Here is a 16,304-nt window from a genome sequence, read left to right on the forward strand (position 1 = left end):
TATGTAGTTTGCATGTTGCATGCATGTGGTATATATGTAGTATGTATGTTGCATGCATGTAGTATATATGTGGTATATATGTAGTATGCATGTTGCATGCATGTGGTATATATGTAGTATGCATGTTGCATGTAGTATATATGTATGTTGCATGCATGTAGTATACACTCACTGGCCACTTTATTAGGTACACCTGTCCAACTGTGTGTTAAGACTTAATTTCTAATCAGCCAATCACATGGCGGCAACTCAGTGCATTTAGGCATGTAGACATGGTCAAGACAATCTCCTGCAGTTCAAACCGAGCATCAGTATGGGGAAGAAAGGTGATTTGAGTGCCTTTGAACGTGGCATGATTGTTGGTGCCAGAAGGGCTGGTCTGAGAATTTCAGAAACTGCTGATCTACTGGGATTTTCACGCACAACCATCTCTAGGGTTTACAGAGAATGGTCCGAAAAAGAAAAAAAATCCAGTGAGCGGCAGTTCTGTGGCCGGAAATGCCATGTTGATGCCAGAGGTCAGAGGAGAATGGGCAGACTGGTTCGAGCTGATAGAAAGGCAACAGTGACTCAAATTGCCACCCGTTACAACCAAGGTAGGCAGAAGAGCATCTCTGAACGCACAGTGCGTCGAACTTTGAGGCAGATGGGCTACAGCAGCAGAAGACCACACTGGGTACCACTCCTCTCAGCTAAGAACAGGAAACTGAGGCTACAATTTGCACAAGCTCATCGAAATTGGACAGTAGAAGATTGGAAAAACGTTGCCTGGTCTGATGAGTCTCGATTTCTGCTGCGACATTCGGATGGTAGGGTCAGAATTTGGCGTAAACAACATGAAAGCATGGATCCATCCTGCCTTGTATCAACGGTTCAGGCTGGTGGTGGTGGTGTCATGGTGTGGGGAATTTTTTCTGGGCACTCTTTGGGCCCCTTGGTACCAATTGAGCATCGTTGCAACGCCACAGCCTACCTGAGTATTGTTGCTGACCATGTCCATCCCTTTATGACCACAATGTACCCAACATCTGATGGCTACTTTCAGCAGGATAATGCGCCATGTCATAAAGCTCGAATCATCTCAGATTGGTTTCTTGAACATGACAATGAGTTTACTGTACTCAAATGGCCTCCTCAGTCACCAGATCTCAATCCAATAGAGCATCTTTGGGATGTGGTGGAACGGGAGATTCGCATCAGGGATGTGCAGTCGACAAATCTGCGCCAACTGTGTGATGCCATCATGTCAATATGGTCCAAAATCTCTGAGGAATGCTTCCAGCACCTTGTTGAATCTCTGCCACGAAGAATTGAGGCAGTTCTGAAGGCAAAAGGGGGTCCAACCCCTTACTAGCATGGTGTACCTAATAAAGTGGCCAGTGAGTGTATATGCAGTATGTTGCATGTAGTATATATGTATGTCGCATGCATGTAGTATATATGTAGTATGTATGTTGCATGTAGTATATATGTTGTATGTATGTTGCATGCATGTAGTATATATGTGGTATATATGTAGTATGCATGTTGCATGCATGTGGTATATATGTAGTATGTATGTATGTTGCATGTAGTATATATGTTGTATACATGTATGTTGCATGCGGTATATATGTAGTATGTATGTTGCATGCGGTATATATGTAGTATGTATGTATGTATGTTGCATGCATGTAGTATATATGTAGTATGCATGTTGCATGCATGTAGTATATATGTTGTATGTTGCATGCATGTAGTATATGTTGTATGTATATTGCATGCATGTAGTATATATGTAGTATGCATGTTGCATGCATGTGGTACATATGTAGTATGTATGTATGTATGTTGCATGCATGTAGTATGTATGTAGCATGCATGTAGCATGTATGTAGCATGCATGTAGCATGTATGTAGCATGTAGTATGTATTTTTTACATTCAACACATAGGCCGGATGATGGGACTACTACTGTCCCATCATTGGCTAATGTGTCAATCACCGTCATGGCAGCAGGCATCGCCCGATGGGACTTGTAGCCCCATCGGACGATGCCTGCACAGACCCCCGGACAGTCGGCACACCGGCAGGCCGGTACAGACCCCAGGCAGGCCGGCACAGCTCCCCGGACAGTCCGCCGCAGAGCCCCGGACAGTCCGCCGCAGAGCCCCGGACAGTCCGCCGCAGAGCCCCGGACAGTCCGCCGCAGAGCCCCGGACAGTCCGCCGCAGAGCCCCGGACAGTCCGCCGCAGAGCCCCGGACAGTCCGCCGCAGAGCCCCGGACAGTCCGCCGCAGAGCCCCGGACAGTCCGCCGCAGAGCCCCGGACAGTCCGCCGCAGAGCCCCGGACAGTCGGAATAGACCCTCCGGAAGGCCCGAACTGACGGCGCATCATGATGCGCACAGACCCCGCATCATGATGACGTCATTTCGGCAGCCAATCAGAGCCACAGCAGTGGCACTTTGCATTATGGGAACTTCCGATTCCGATATTGAAAAAATATCGGTACTCGGTATCGGAATTCCGATACAGCGAATATCGGCCGATACATGATATTTGCAGTATCGGAATGCTCAACACTAGTAGTATGTATGTTGCATGCATGTGGTATATATGTAGTATGTATGTGGTATATATGTAGTATGCATGTGGTATATATGTAGTATGTTTGTATGTTGCATGCATGTAGTATATATGTAGTATGCATGCAGTATATACAGTCATATGTAAAAGTTTGGGCACCCCTATTAATGTTAACCTTTTTCTTAATAGCAATTTTGGTTTTTGCAACAGCTATTTCAGTTTCATATATCTAATAACTGATGGACTCAGTTATATTTCTGGATTCAAATGAGGTTTATTGTACTAACAGAAAATGTGCAATCTGCATTTAAACAAAATTTGACCGGTGCAAAAGTATGGGCACCCTTATCATTTTCTTGATTTGAACACTCCTAACTACTTTTTACTGACTTCCTGAAGCACTAAATTGGTTTTGTAACCTCATTGAGCTTTGAACTTCATAGCCAGGTGTATCAAATCATGAGAAAAGGTATTTAAAGTGGCCACTTGCAAGTAGTTCTCCTATTTGGTTCTCCTATGAAGAGTGGCATCATGGGCTCCTCAAAACAACTCTCAAATGATCTGAAAACAAAGATTATTCAACATAGCTTTTCAGGGGAAGGATACAAAAAGTTGTCTCAGAGATTTAACCTGTCAGTTTCCACTGTGAGGAACATAGTAAGGAAATGGAAGAACACAGGTACAGTTCTGGTTAAGCCCAGAAGTGGCAGGCCAAGAAAAATAACAGAAAGGCAGAGAAGAAGAATGCTGAGAACAGTCAAGGACAATCCACAGACCACCTCCAAAGACCTGCAGCCTCATCTTGCTGCAGATGGTGTCACTGTGCATCTGTGGATTGTCTTTGACTGTTCTCACCATTCTTCTTCTCTGCCTTTCTGATATTTTTCTTGGCCTGCCACTTCTGGGCTTAACAAGAACTGTACCTGTGTTCTTCCATTTCCTTACTATGTTCCTCACATTGGAAACTGACAGGTTAAATCTCTGAGACAACTTTTTGTATCCTTCCCCTGAAAAGCTATGTTGAATAATCTTTGTTTTCAGATCATTTGAGAGTTGTTTTGAGGAGCACATGATGCCACTCTTCATAGGATAATCAAATAGGAGAACTACTTGCAAGTGGCCACTTTAAATACCTTTTCTCATGATTTGATACACCTGGCTATGAAGTTCAAAGCTCAATGAAGTTACAAGACCAATTTAGTGCTTCAGGAAGTCAGTAAAAAGTAGTTAGGAGTGTTCAAATCAAGAAAATGATAAGGGTGCCCATACTTTTGCACCGGTCAAATTTTGTTTAAATGCAGATTGCACATTTTCTGTTAGTACAATAAACCTCATTTGAATCCAGAAATATAACTGAGTCCATCAGTTATTAGATATATGAAACTGAAATAGCTGTTGCAAAAACCAAAATTGTTATAAAGAAAAAAGGTTAACATTAATAGGGGTGCCCAAACTTTTACATATGACTGTATGTATGTTGCAAGCATGTAGTATATATAGTATGCATGTTGCATGTAGTATATATGTATGTTGCATGCATGTAGTATATATGTGGTATATATGTAGTATGCATGTTGCATGCATGTGGTATATATGTAGTATGTATGTATGTTGCATGTAGTATATATGTAGCATATATGTATGTTGCATGCATGTAGTATATATGTTGTATATATGTAGTATGCATGTTGCATGCATGTAGTATATATGTTGTATGCATGTAGTATATATGTGGTATATATGTAGTATGCATGTTGCATGCATGTGGTATATATGTAGTATGTATGTTGCATGCATGTAGTATATATTTAGTATGCATGTTGCATGTAGTATATATGTTGTATGTATGTTGCATGCATGTAGTATATATGTGGTATATATGTAGTATGCATGTTGCACTTGTAGTCCCATCGGACGATGCCTGCAAAGACCCCCGCAGCCTGCACAGACCCCCGGCAGGCCGGTACAGACCCCCGGACAGTCGGTACAGACCACCGACAGGCCGGCACAGCCCCTCGGCAGGCCGGTACAGACCCCCGGACAGTCGGCACAGCCCCCCGGCAGTCCGCTCAGACCCCCGGACAGTCGGTACAGACCACCGGCAGGCTGGCACAGCCCCCCGGCAGGCCGGTACAGACCCCTGCAGCCTGCACAGATCCCCGGACAGTCGGTACAGACCACCGGCAGGCTGGCACAGCCCCCGGCAGGCCGGTACAGACCCGTGCAGCCTGCACAGATCCCCAGACAGTCGGTACAGACCACCGGCAGGCCGGCACAGCCCCCCGGCAGGCCAGTACAGACCCCCGGCAGGCTGCTCAGACCCCAGGACAGTCGGTACAGACCCCACCGGCAGGCTGGCACAGCCCCCCGGCAGGCCGGTACAGACCCCCGCAGCCTGCACAGACCCCAGGACAGTCGGCACAGACCGCGGCAGTCCGCTCAGACCCCCGGAAGGCTGGCACAGCCCCCCCCGGCAGGCCGGTACAGACCCCCGCAGCCTGCACAGATCCCCGGACAGTCGGTACAGACCACCGGCAGGCCGGCACAGCCCCCCGGCAGGCTGCTCAGACCCCCGGACAGTCGGTACAGACCCCACCGGCAGGCTGGCACAGCCCCCCGGCAGGCCGGTACAGACCCCCGCAGCCTGCACAGACCCCCGGACAGTCGGTACAGACCACCACCGGCAGGCCGGCACAGCCCCCCGGCAGGCCGGTACAGACCCCCGGCAGGCCGGTACAGACCCCCGGCAGGCCGGTACAGACCCCCGGCAGGCCGGCACAGACCACCGCAGCCTGCAGAGCCCCCCGGCAGGCCGGCACAGCCCCCCGGCAGGCCGGTACAGACCCCCGGACAGTCGGTACAGACCACCGGCAGGCTGGCACAGACCCCCGCAGCCTGCACAGACCTCCGGACAGTCGGTACAGACCACCGGCAGGCCGGCACAGCCCCCGGCAGGCCGGTACAGACCCCCGGACAGTCGGTACAGACCACCGGCAGGCAGGCACAGCCCCTCGGCAGGCTGGTACAGACCCCCGCAGCCTGCACAGACCCCCGGACAGTCGGCACAGCCCCCCGGCAGGCCGGTACAGACCCCCGGAAGGCCGCTCAGACCCCCGGACAGTCGGTACAGACCACCGGCAGGCTGGCACAGACCCCCGCAGCCTGCACAGACCTCCGGATAGTCGGTACAGACCACCGGCAGGCCGGCACAGCCCCCCCGGCAGGCCGGTACAGACCCCCGGACAGTCGGTACAGACCACCGGACAGTCGGTACAGACCACCGGACAGTCGGTACAGACCACAGGCAGGCCGGTACAGACCCCCGCAGCCTGCACAGCCCCCCGGCAGGCCGGCACAGCCCCCCGGCAGGCCGGCACAGCCCCCCCGGACAGTCGGTACAGACCACCGGCAGGCTGGCACAGACCCCCGCAGCCTGCACAGGCCTCCGGACAGTCGGTACAGACCACCGGCAGGCCGGCACAGCCCCCCGGCAGGCCGGTACAGACCCCCGGCAGGCCGGTACAGACCCCCGGCAGGCCGGTACAGACCACCGGCAGGCCGGTACAGACCACCGGCAGGCAGGCAGGCACAGCCCCTCGGCAGGCCGGCACAGCCCCCGGCAGGCCGGTACAGACCACCGGGCAGTCGGTACAGACCACCGGCAGGCTGGCACAGACCCCCGCAGCCTGCACAGGCCTCCGGACAGTCGGTACAGACCACCGGCAGGCCGGCACAGACCACCGGCAGGCCGGCACAGCCCCCCGGCAGGCCGGTACAGACCACCGGCAGGCCGGTACAGACCACCGGCAGGCCGGCACAGACCACCGGCAGGCCGGTACAGACCACCGGCAGGCCGGCACAGCCCCCGGCAGGCCGGTACAGACCCCCGGGCAGTCGGCACAGACCCCCGGGCAGTCGGCACAGACCCCCGGGCAGTCGGCACAGACCCCCCGGCAGGCCGGTACAGAGCCCCGGGCAGTCGGCACAGACCCCTGGCAGGCCGGTACAGACCCCCGGGCAGTCGGCACAGACCCCACCGGAAGGCCCGAACTGACGGTGCATCATGATGCGCACAGACCGCGCATCATGATGACGTCATTTCGGCAGCCAATCAGAGCCACAGCAGTGGCTCTTTGCATTATGGGAACTTCCGATTCCGATATTGAAAAAATATCGGTACTCGGTATCGGAATTCCGATACTGCAAATATCAGGTATCGGCCGATATTCGCTGTATCGGAATGCTCAACACTAGTAGTATGTATGTTGCATGCATGTGGTATATATGTAGTATGCATGTGCTATATATGTAGTATGTTTGTATGTTGCATGCATGTAGTATATATGTAGTATGCATGTAGTATATATGTATGTTGCATGCATGTAGCATATATGTGGTATATATGTAGTATGTATGTTGCATGCATGTGGTATATATGTAGTATGTATGTTGCATGCATGTAGTATATATGTAGTATGTATGTTGCATGCATGTAGTATATATGTAGTATGTATGTATGTTGCATGCATGTTGCATGCATGTTGCATGTATTTTTTTTTTTGGTACATTAAACACATTAGCCGGATGATGGGACTACTACTGTCCCATCATTGGCTAATGTGTCAATCACCGTCATGGTAGCAGGCATCGCCCGATGGGATTTGTAGTCCCATCGGACGATCCTGCACAGACCCCCGCAGCCTGCACAGACCCCCCGACAGTCGGCACAGACCACCGGCAGGCCGGCACAGCCCCCCGGCAGGCCGGTACAGACCCCGCAGCCTGCTACAGACCCCCGCAGCCTGCTACAGACCCCCAGAAGGTCCGTACACCCCCCTAGAGGCTGTACAAGGACAGAAAAGGGTTTTTCTTATTCCGATACCGGAAGTCCCATAGACTTGAATGGGACTTCCGGTATCGGAATCGGCAATACCCGATACTTTTTTCGTATCGGGCCGATACCATCCGATCCGATATTTTAGGATATCGGATGGTATCGCTCAACACTAATCATGTGTATTAAATACACACATACCACGTTACAATGCTCAAAAAGACAGAACACAGATGGAAGCCAAAGACCTGTGTCCACGATTTTGACCCATGGACACACAGACATGTGAACAGCTCAAAAGGGAAAAAGTCTGTAGGTACCAGATCATTGCCTGCATAGGATTAGGATAGGATGCTTGGTACATAACCTTCTGTAGCTCCATGAGGACTGGAATCGTGTTATGGTTATGAAGGATTAATATATAAAATATTTACCTGGACATAGAAATTGGGAACACTCGCCATGGCATGTGCAATGTTGGTCAATATGGTGCTTGTTGGAGGAGGGTATAAATACTTAAGACTGGATCTTATGGGAAAGACAAGTCTGAAAAAGGAAGCGACAATGAAAATTAACTACGGTATTTAAACATTAAACTGCATCCATTGTCCGATTTCTAAGTAAGTACAACATACAGTAACATGTAAAAGTTTGGGCACCCCGGGTGAAAACTACTGTTATTGTGAAGAATTAAGCAGGTTGAAGATGAAATGATATCTAAAAGACCTAAAAGTTAAAGGATTCACATTTCCAGCACCAGAGGTGCCCAAACTTTTACATACCACTGTACATTAAAGGGGATGCCCACTTTGCCGGACAATTTATTTTTAATTTAAATGCATTTATTCGGGTCTATGAGCCCTTTTTTCCACTCATTAAAAATTGTGCACCGTTTGCCACTGTGAGGGTCACTGTATGTTCCCTCCCAGGATGCGAACGGAGGCATATTGAGGCTATGAGAGTGCATTGCAGTCACAAGCGAAGCTGTGGATGCAATGCAGGCTAAAGTAAGGTCTTGAATATGCTGGTTGTCCAAGGCAGATTTAGGGAAAACGTGCTCTGGGGCTTTTGTGTACTGAAACAGACTACAGATGGTAGTGTTGCAGTCCGTTTCATTCCAGGCCGGGTTTTCCATGTGGTTGAAGGCCACAGATTCTAGGTAAAAGCCCTGGAGTAAAGGGTTTGGGGTGGGTCAGTCGGCTCTGCAGCACTCCACCTGTGTGAGGCAACACAGGCCAGCGGCGCCCAACAGCCAGGGGAGCTGAGACGCCTGGCACCCACAGCGTACACAGCGCTGCAGTCGCCCACGTCAACAGGTCTCAAGAGGAGGACTGGCGTGTTTAGTGACTGTAAACTGAAGGATATTGTGTACTGTGTAATGGTGTGTGTCAAACATTAACATGGTGGTGCAATCTCCAAAGGCACTGGTCTCTAGAGGACTGGCGTGTTTAGTGACTGTAATCCAGAGGAATATGTTTCTCGGCTGCGATCCAGAGGATATCATGTGCTGTGTTTGCCGAGTTGCTGGGTCACTGCCTCATCACTGCCTAAGTGTTCTACCACAGCACTACACCAACCTATTGCCTTGGTGTTGCACTGTCTACTGCTTCATTGGCAGAATAACCTAATGGGGACCTGACATTAATTCATGCTGCCAAAATCGCAGGCATGAATCAGAACCTGGATACACAACTGCAGCCAGGCATATTTTTCTCAGAAACACTTTAGCATGTCAGAGAAGGTGTACTCTAAAAGATCTTAAGACTTGTCATTCACCTGCAGTCAAGGATTTTTAAAGAACATCACCTCTGAAACACAGGACTGTTTGCACTGGTCTGCAATCATGCATTCGGGCTCGGATTCATGCTGCCACAGTTTGGGCACTGTTATCAGGTGACAGGTTCCCTTTAAATGAGAATCAGGCAGCCGACCATGTCAGTTTGATGTGGAGTTTAACTCTTCTATTCATCTTTTCGGAGCTTTTCTCATCTGAGTGATGACCACAGCAATGTTACATTTTCAGGGAAAAAAATGCCCATAAAAGCCAAAAGGTGAATTTTTTTTTTAGTCCTAAATACATGCATTTAGAAGTCTCCAAATCGCTGGAGAAACATACAAATATATGCACATTTATCATCACAAACCCGTGATTTGGTGCGATGCCTCTCTCGATGGTCACTTGGTCTGGAAGTTTTGAGCCTTTACCTTCATCTGCTTTTTCTCCACTAAATAAGAGTGCAAATAACAAGAAAAAAAAGAATGTTATGCCTGATAACGTATGTGGCAGCTTAAAGGAAATCTGTCAGTAGGTTTCTGCCATCACATCCGAGAGCAGCATAATATAGGGGCAAAAACTTAATTCCAGTGATGTGTCACTTACTGGGCCGATTGCTGCAGTTTTGATAAAAAACACTGTTTTCCCTGCTGATCGACCAGTTTCATAACCCCACCCCCACCACTGATTAGCAGCTTTCTACCTATAGAGAGTGTACACAGAAACCTGTCAATCAGTGGTGGAGGCAGGATTGGAAGATCAAGTAGTCCTCCATGTCCTGCTGATAAAACTGTGATTTTACAAAAACTACACTAAGAAGGCCAGTAAGTGATACATAGCTGAAACCAAGGACTCCATCACTACATTACATTGATCTCAGTTTAGGTAGCAAAAACCTGGTGAGGATAGCCAAAAAAAAAAAAAAATATATATATATATATATATATATATATATATATATATATATACACACACACCGTATTTTTCAGACCATAAGACGCACTCCCCCCCCCCCCCCCCAAAAAAAAAAAATTTTGAGGGAAAGTGGAGGGGTGCATCTTATGATCGCAATATACTCACACTGGGGCAGGTGTGGTGTGGCGTGGCTCTGTGGCGGCAGATTGTGGTCCAGTGCAGGGGCAGCGGCTCTCTGTTCTCCGTGTGGGGCTCCGCTCGCGCCGGCATTTCCTCAAAGCCCGGAGGCCCCCGCACATCCGTTGCTGCCATGTTGCGGTGGCCTCCGGGAACATGGCCGCCGGGCACTGTGCATGCTCAGGTTCAGATCTTGTCCCGAGATCTCAGGAGACGAGATTCAAATCTCGGCAACGAGATCTCATCTCCCGAGATCTGAACCTGAGCATGCGCAGTACCCGGGCCGGCGGCCACCTTCCCGGCGTCCATGTTCCCGGAGGCCACCGCAACATGGCAGCAGTGCGGGGGCCTCCGGGCTTTGAGGAAATGCCAGCGGAGTCTCCATCCTGTACCGGAGCTGCTGCCCCTGCACCTGAGCACAGCACAGCGCCCCAGCACAAGCACCCCAGCACAAGCACCGTGCCCCCAGCACAGCACGGTGTCCGCAGCACAGTACCCCCAGCACAGCACGATGCCCCCAGCACAGTGCCCCCAGCACAAGCACAGTGGCCCCAGCACAAGCACAGTGGCCCCAGCACAGCCCCACAGAACAGTGCCCCCAGCACAAGCACAGTGCCCCAGCACCGCCCCCCTTGCCCAGCACCCCTGCCCCAGCACAGAGCCGCCACCGCACCAGCTTGGGATGGGATTTCCTAGAGGCCACCGCAACAGCCTGGAACACCGAACGACCCGTGACCACTTCTCCACCTGTGCCGGATCCCTTCCCTGGTAAGCTGAATTCGGACTGTAAGACGGACCCCCATTTGACAAATTATTATTTTTTTCCCTATTTTCCTTGTGAAAATTTGGGGTGCGTCTTATGGTCCGGTGTGTCTTATAGTCCGAAAAATACAGTGTGTGTATAATACCGGGTGAGTCATAGAGGACGGATGTATTTGAAGTGGCTATAACTCACCACCAGGTGGAGGTAGAGATGTGCGGGAGGCGGGGTTATGTTTGTGAGGTGAAAGCATTGTTTTTATTTTAGTTTCAGTTTAAGCTATGGTGCCGTGGACGATAGAACATCGCGTTTTTGCGTACGACAGTTTTGTCAAGAATAATGAGTGTATCACAGCCGTTCAGCGTGAGTTTCGGCGTCATTTCAATATTCACAGAAATCAAGCTGTTCCCGCTCGTAACACTATCCTACGTTGGGTTGAAGCACTCCGTACACGAGGTACACTAATGAACAAACGACCACCGGGGGCTCCACGAACGGCACGTACCCCTGAAAATGTGGAACGCGTCAGGCAAGCCATGCTGCGTAGTCCGAGTCGATCTGCTCGGAAACATTCTTTAGAACTTGCCCTCAGTAATCGTACAGTAAGGCGTATTTTGCATTTAGACCTGCATTTCCACCCCTATAAATTGGCCATTGTGCAACAGTTGGAGCGCGGGGATTACGCAGCGCGACTGAAGTTCGCACATGAGATGGAAGCAATTATTGAGCAAAACGACAACCTTATTTTATTCATGAGTGATGAAGCTCATTTCCATGTCAATGGCATGGTTAATCAGCAGAACTGCCGTTATTGGGCCTATGAAAATCCGAAAGAATTACATGAACGACCGCTGCACAGCCCTAAGGTAACGGTGTGGTGCGCTATGGGCAAATATGGCGTGATCGGTCCGTACTTTTTCGAAGGCGATAATGGCAATACTGTTACCGTGAACTCACAACGTTATATCGCCATGATAAATAACTTCTTTGTTCCTGAGTTACGACGGCAACATATCCCCATCTCTAGTGTGTGGTTTCAACAAGATGGGGCAACGGCCCACACAGCCGGAGCAACAATGAACGTTCTTCGCCCTCTCTTCCCTGGTCGCATCATTTCCAGGTTTGGCGATATTAATTGGCCTCCTAGGTCCCCAGACCTGTCCATGTGCGATTATTACTTATGGGGTCACCTCAAATCACGTGTATACAAGCTTAAGCCTCGATCATTACAAGAACTGAAGGAAGCTATTCGAGTGGAAGTTGCCCAAATCGACAGAGTTGTGTTGGAACGTGTTGATGCCAACTTCCAAGAACGCCTTTGGAAATGCATCACTGATAATGGCCACCACATGGCAGATGTTGTTTTCCACACTTGAATTTGTCAAATGCTATTAGTATACGTAACCAAATCTGTGAATACATTTATATTTAATAAATATTTAACGATTTTATGATTAGTTTAAAAACGTCCGTCCTTTATGACTCACCCGGTATATATATATATATATATATATATATATATATATATATATATATATATACAGTGCCTACAAGTAGTATTCAACCCCCTGCAGATTTAGCAGGTTTACACATTCGGAATTAACTTGGCATTGTGACATTTGGACTGTAGATCAGCCTGGAAGTGTGAAATGCACTGCAGCAAAAAAGAATGTTATTTCTTTGTTTAATTTTTTTTTAAATTGTGAAAAGTTTATTCAGAGGGTCATTTATTATTCAACCCCTCAAACCACCAGAATTCTGTTTGGTTCCCCTAAAGTATTAAGAAGTATTTCAGGCACAAAGAACAATGAGCTTCACATGTTTTGGATTAATTATCTCTTTTTCCAGCCTTTTCTGACTATTTAAGACCCTCCCCAAACTTGTGAACAGCACTCATACATGGTCAACATGGGAAAGACAAAGGAGCATTCCAAGGCCATCAGAGACAAGATCGTGGAGGGTCACAAGGCTGGCAAGGGGTACAAAACCCTTTCCAAGGAGTTGGGCCTACCTGTCTCCACTGTTGGGAGCATCATCCGGAAGTGGAAGGCTTATGGAACTACTGTTAGCCTTCCATGGCCTGGACAGCCTTTGAAAGTTTCCTCCCGTTCCGAGGCCAGGCTTGTCCGAAGAGTCAAGGCTAACCCAAGGACAACAAGGAAGGAGCTCCGGGAAGATCTCATGGCAGTGGGGACATTGGTTTCAGTCAATACCATAAGTAACGTACTCCACCGCAATGGTCTCCGTTCCAGACGAGCCCGTAAGGTACCTTTTACTTTCAAAGCGTCATGTCAAGGCTCGTCTACAGTTTGCTCATGATCACTTGGAGGACTCTGAGACAGACTGGTTCAAGGTTCTCTGGTCTGATGAGACCAAGATCGAGATCTTTGGTGCCAACCACACACGTGACGTTTGGAGACTGGATGGCACTGCATACGACCCCAAGAATACCATCCCTACAGTCAAGCATGGTGGTGGCAGCATCATGCTGTGGGGCTGTTTCTCAGCCAAGGGGCCTGGCCATCTGGTCCGCATCCATGGGAAGATGGATAGCACGGCCTACCTGGAGATTTTGGCCAAGTACCTCCGCTCCTCCATCAAGGATCTTAAGATGGGTCGTCATTTCATCTTTCAACAAGACAACGACCCAAAGCACACAGCCAAGAAAACCAAGGCCTGGTTCAAGAGGCAAAAAATCAAGGTGTTGGAGTGGCCTAGTCAGTCTCCTGACCTTAACCCAATTGAAAACTTGTGGAAGGAGCTCAAGATTAAAGTCCACATGAGACACCCAAAGAACCTAGATAACTTGGAGAAGATCTGCATGGAGGAGTGGACCAAGATAACTCCAGAGACCTGTGCCGGCCTGATCAGGTCTTATAAAAGACGATTATTAGCTGTAATTGCAAACAAGGGTTATTCCACAAAATATTAAACCCAGGGGTTGAATAATAATTGACCCACACTTGTATGTTTAAAATTTATTAAAATTTAACTGAGCAACATAACTTTTTGGTTTGTAAGATTTATGCATCTGTTAATAAATCCTGCTCTTGTGTGAAGTTTGAAGGCTCTAACTTATTTGCATCTTATCAAACCTGCTAAATCTGCAGGGGGTTGAATACTACTTGTAGGCACTGTGTATATATATATATATATATATATATATATATATATATATATATATATATATATATATATATATACGCACACATACATACCCACATTTCAAATCTTGTAAATCCATGCTGTGCAAAATTTGTCTCAGCGGATGGATATAGAATGTTTTCATAATACATTCACTATAACTAGTCATTTATTCATTTAAAGGGTTTATCCAATCTTTCGCCAAATGTCTGTAGTCACTTTAGGTGACTGCAGACTTCAAAATCCTCAGTCTGCATACTGTAAGTTGTCAGGCTTCTCCAGTGTTGGAGGTAAGAGCGGGTATACTTTTGGCCACATTTCGACTAAACATGCATAGGATAACTCAATGGAAGTGATTGAGTGAGGCTGTGCAAGACTAGTCTGAATGTGGCCCGAAGTATGCTTATGGCCGGGGTCACACTCACGAGAAACTGGCACGAGTCTCGTGTCTCAATACCCGCTGGCACTCGTATCGGAGAGCTCAGCTACACAGAAATACATGCAGCCACACACTCCGGTCCTGAGTGCTGGCGGCAGTGCCGGGTATTAAGATGCGAGACTCGTGCGACTTTCTTGCACGTGTGACCCCGGCCTATCACATACTTACAATCACATGGCCACCAGCCCTCAACGGCAATACCAGAGAATGCTGACAGTGTTGCGTATGCATGATCTGAGATTTCAGAGGCTTTAGCATAAGAATGGACCTTCCCAAAATGTGATGTTATAGTATGTTGCAGGACAGGTCACCATGTATAGAGGAAGCCCCTTGCATATTCAATTTGTACGACTATATGTCCATGGTCAGTATTGGCAGCGCTTTGAACACAGCTCCGTCCAAAGCGCTGCCCCGTTATGTACGTGTAGTGATTCCGTATGTGTTCTTTGAACCATGCGGAATCAACGCATCCTATACATAGGACGGTGATATTTATCTTGCAGAGACTGAGCGTCTCCACAAGTTAAATAGACATGCTGAGGTCTAGAAAGATGCGCCGCATGTGTGTATACGCAGGGCAGCCGAAGGCGTCCCTGCACTCATAATGAAGATGGGATTTCGTAAAATCCCCTCCACTGTGCTGTAACATCTGGCCGCTGCGGATTGAACGCTGCAGCTGTGCGCAGAGTCCACTCCGCAGCGTCTACTGACTGTGGGAACATACCCTAATGCTACAAATCTTCTAACTTACACTCAAGGAACAGTGACCATCCTGCGAGAAAACCAAGACGTAAGGACACAGCAGGAAGACTACACAGCCCTGAGCTGCTCAAGGGGCCACCTGAGAATCACCTTTAACCCCTATCACCACGGCTGATTTTCTATTTTTGTTTTTAACTCCTCTTCTTCCAAGAGCCATAACTTATTTTTCCGTCCATGAAGCCTTTGAGCGCTTGCTTTTTTGTGGAACAAGTTGTACTTTTGAATGACATCATTCATCTTAACATGTGATGCACTGGAAAGCGGAAAAGAAATCCAAGCGAGTTCAAATTTCAAAAAATATGCAATTTCACAATTTTTTTTTTTTTTTGTTCATTATACTATAAAACTAACAGGGCAGTATGATTCTCCAGGTCAGTACGAGTACACGCATAACAAACACGTATAGTTTGTTATATAAAAGTGGTGAAAAAACTTGGAAATTTGTAAAATAAAAAAAAAACAAAAAGACTTTACTTGTGTCGCCATATTCTGAAGTGCTTTCAATTTTTGGGATATAGTGCTGTGCGATGGCTTACTTTTTACATCCGGAGCGGACATTTTTACTGCTACCATTTTGGGGTAGATACAATGTTTTAGGTTCCCTCTTTCTGCAGTGTTGCAGCTGCCCAAAAAAAAAAAAAAAAAACACAACGTAATTTTGGAGTTTTCATTTTTGTTTTCGTTACACAATTTATTGATCGGATAACTTTATATTCTGATATTTATTTTTGCTTTACTTTTAATGGAGCAAGGTGGGGGGGGGGGCGATTTAACCTTGTTTTTCTGTTTTAAAACTTTTTTTTCCCTTTAAACTTTTTACTTTAGTTAATAGTCCCTTTTAGCGGACCTGAAGCTGCGATCGTGTAATTACTTGTGCTACACGTAGCACTGCCATTTACGGTGATAATCACGGTCTCCTATGAACACCAGCT

General features: G+C 47.9%; 1 protein-coding gene across 10 annotated transcripts in view; it reads right to left on the reverse strand.

The window, feature by feature from the left end:
- RNPC3 (RNA binding region (RNP1, RRM) containing 3) overlaps nucleotides 1-16,304 on the reverse strand; it is a 538,973-nt gene that overhangs the window by 64,542 nt on the left and 458,127 nt on the right. For all 10 annotated transcript variants that reach the window (XR_012231459.1, XR_012231460.1, XM_073571709.1 and 7 more), the window contains exons 4-5: nucleotides 9,546-9,626; nucleotides 7,836-7,947 (exon numbers count right to left, since the gene is read on the reverse strand). Coding sequence is in view for 8 of the 10 variants with exons in the window: in XM_073571709.1 (XP_073427810.1) it covers nucleotides 7,836-7,947; nucleotides 9,546-9,626 (193 nt within the window). In the remaining 2 variants the exon portion in view is untranslated. The remainder of the gene's footprint in view (nucleotides 1-7,835; nucleotides 7,948-9,545; nucleotides 9,627-16,304) is intronic.

The sequence above is a fragment of the Dendrobates tinctorius genome, unplaced genomic scaffold (genome assembly GCF_039654945.1).
Source record: "Dendrobates tinctorius isolate UK_male_01 unplaced genomic scaffold, ASM3965494v1 ptg000029l, whole genome shotgun sequence".
NCBI classification, from domain to species: domain Eukaryota; kingdom Metazoa; phylum Chordata; class Amphibia; order Anura; family Dendrobatidae; genus Dendrobates; species Dendrobates tinctorius.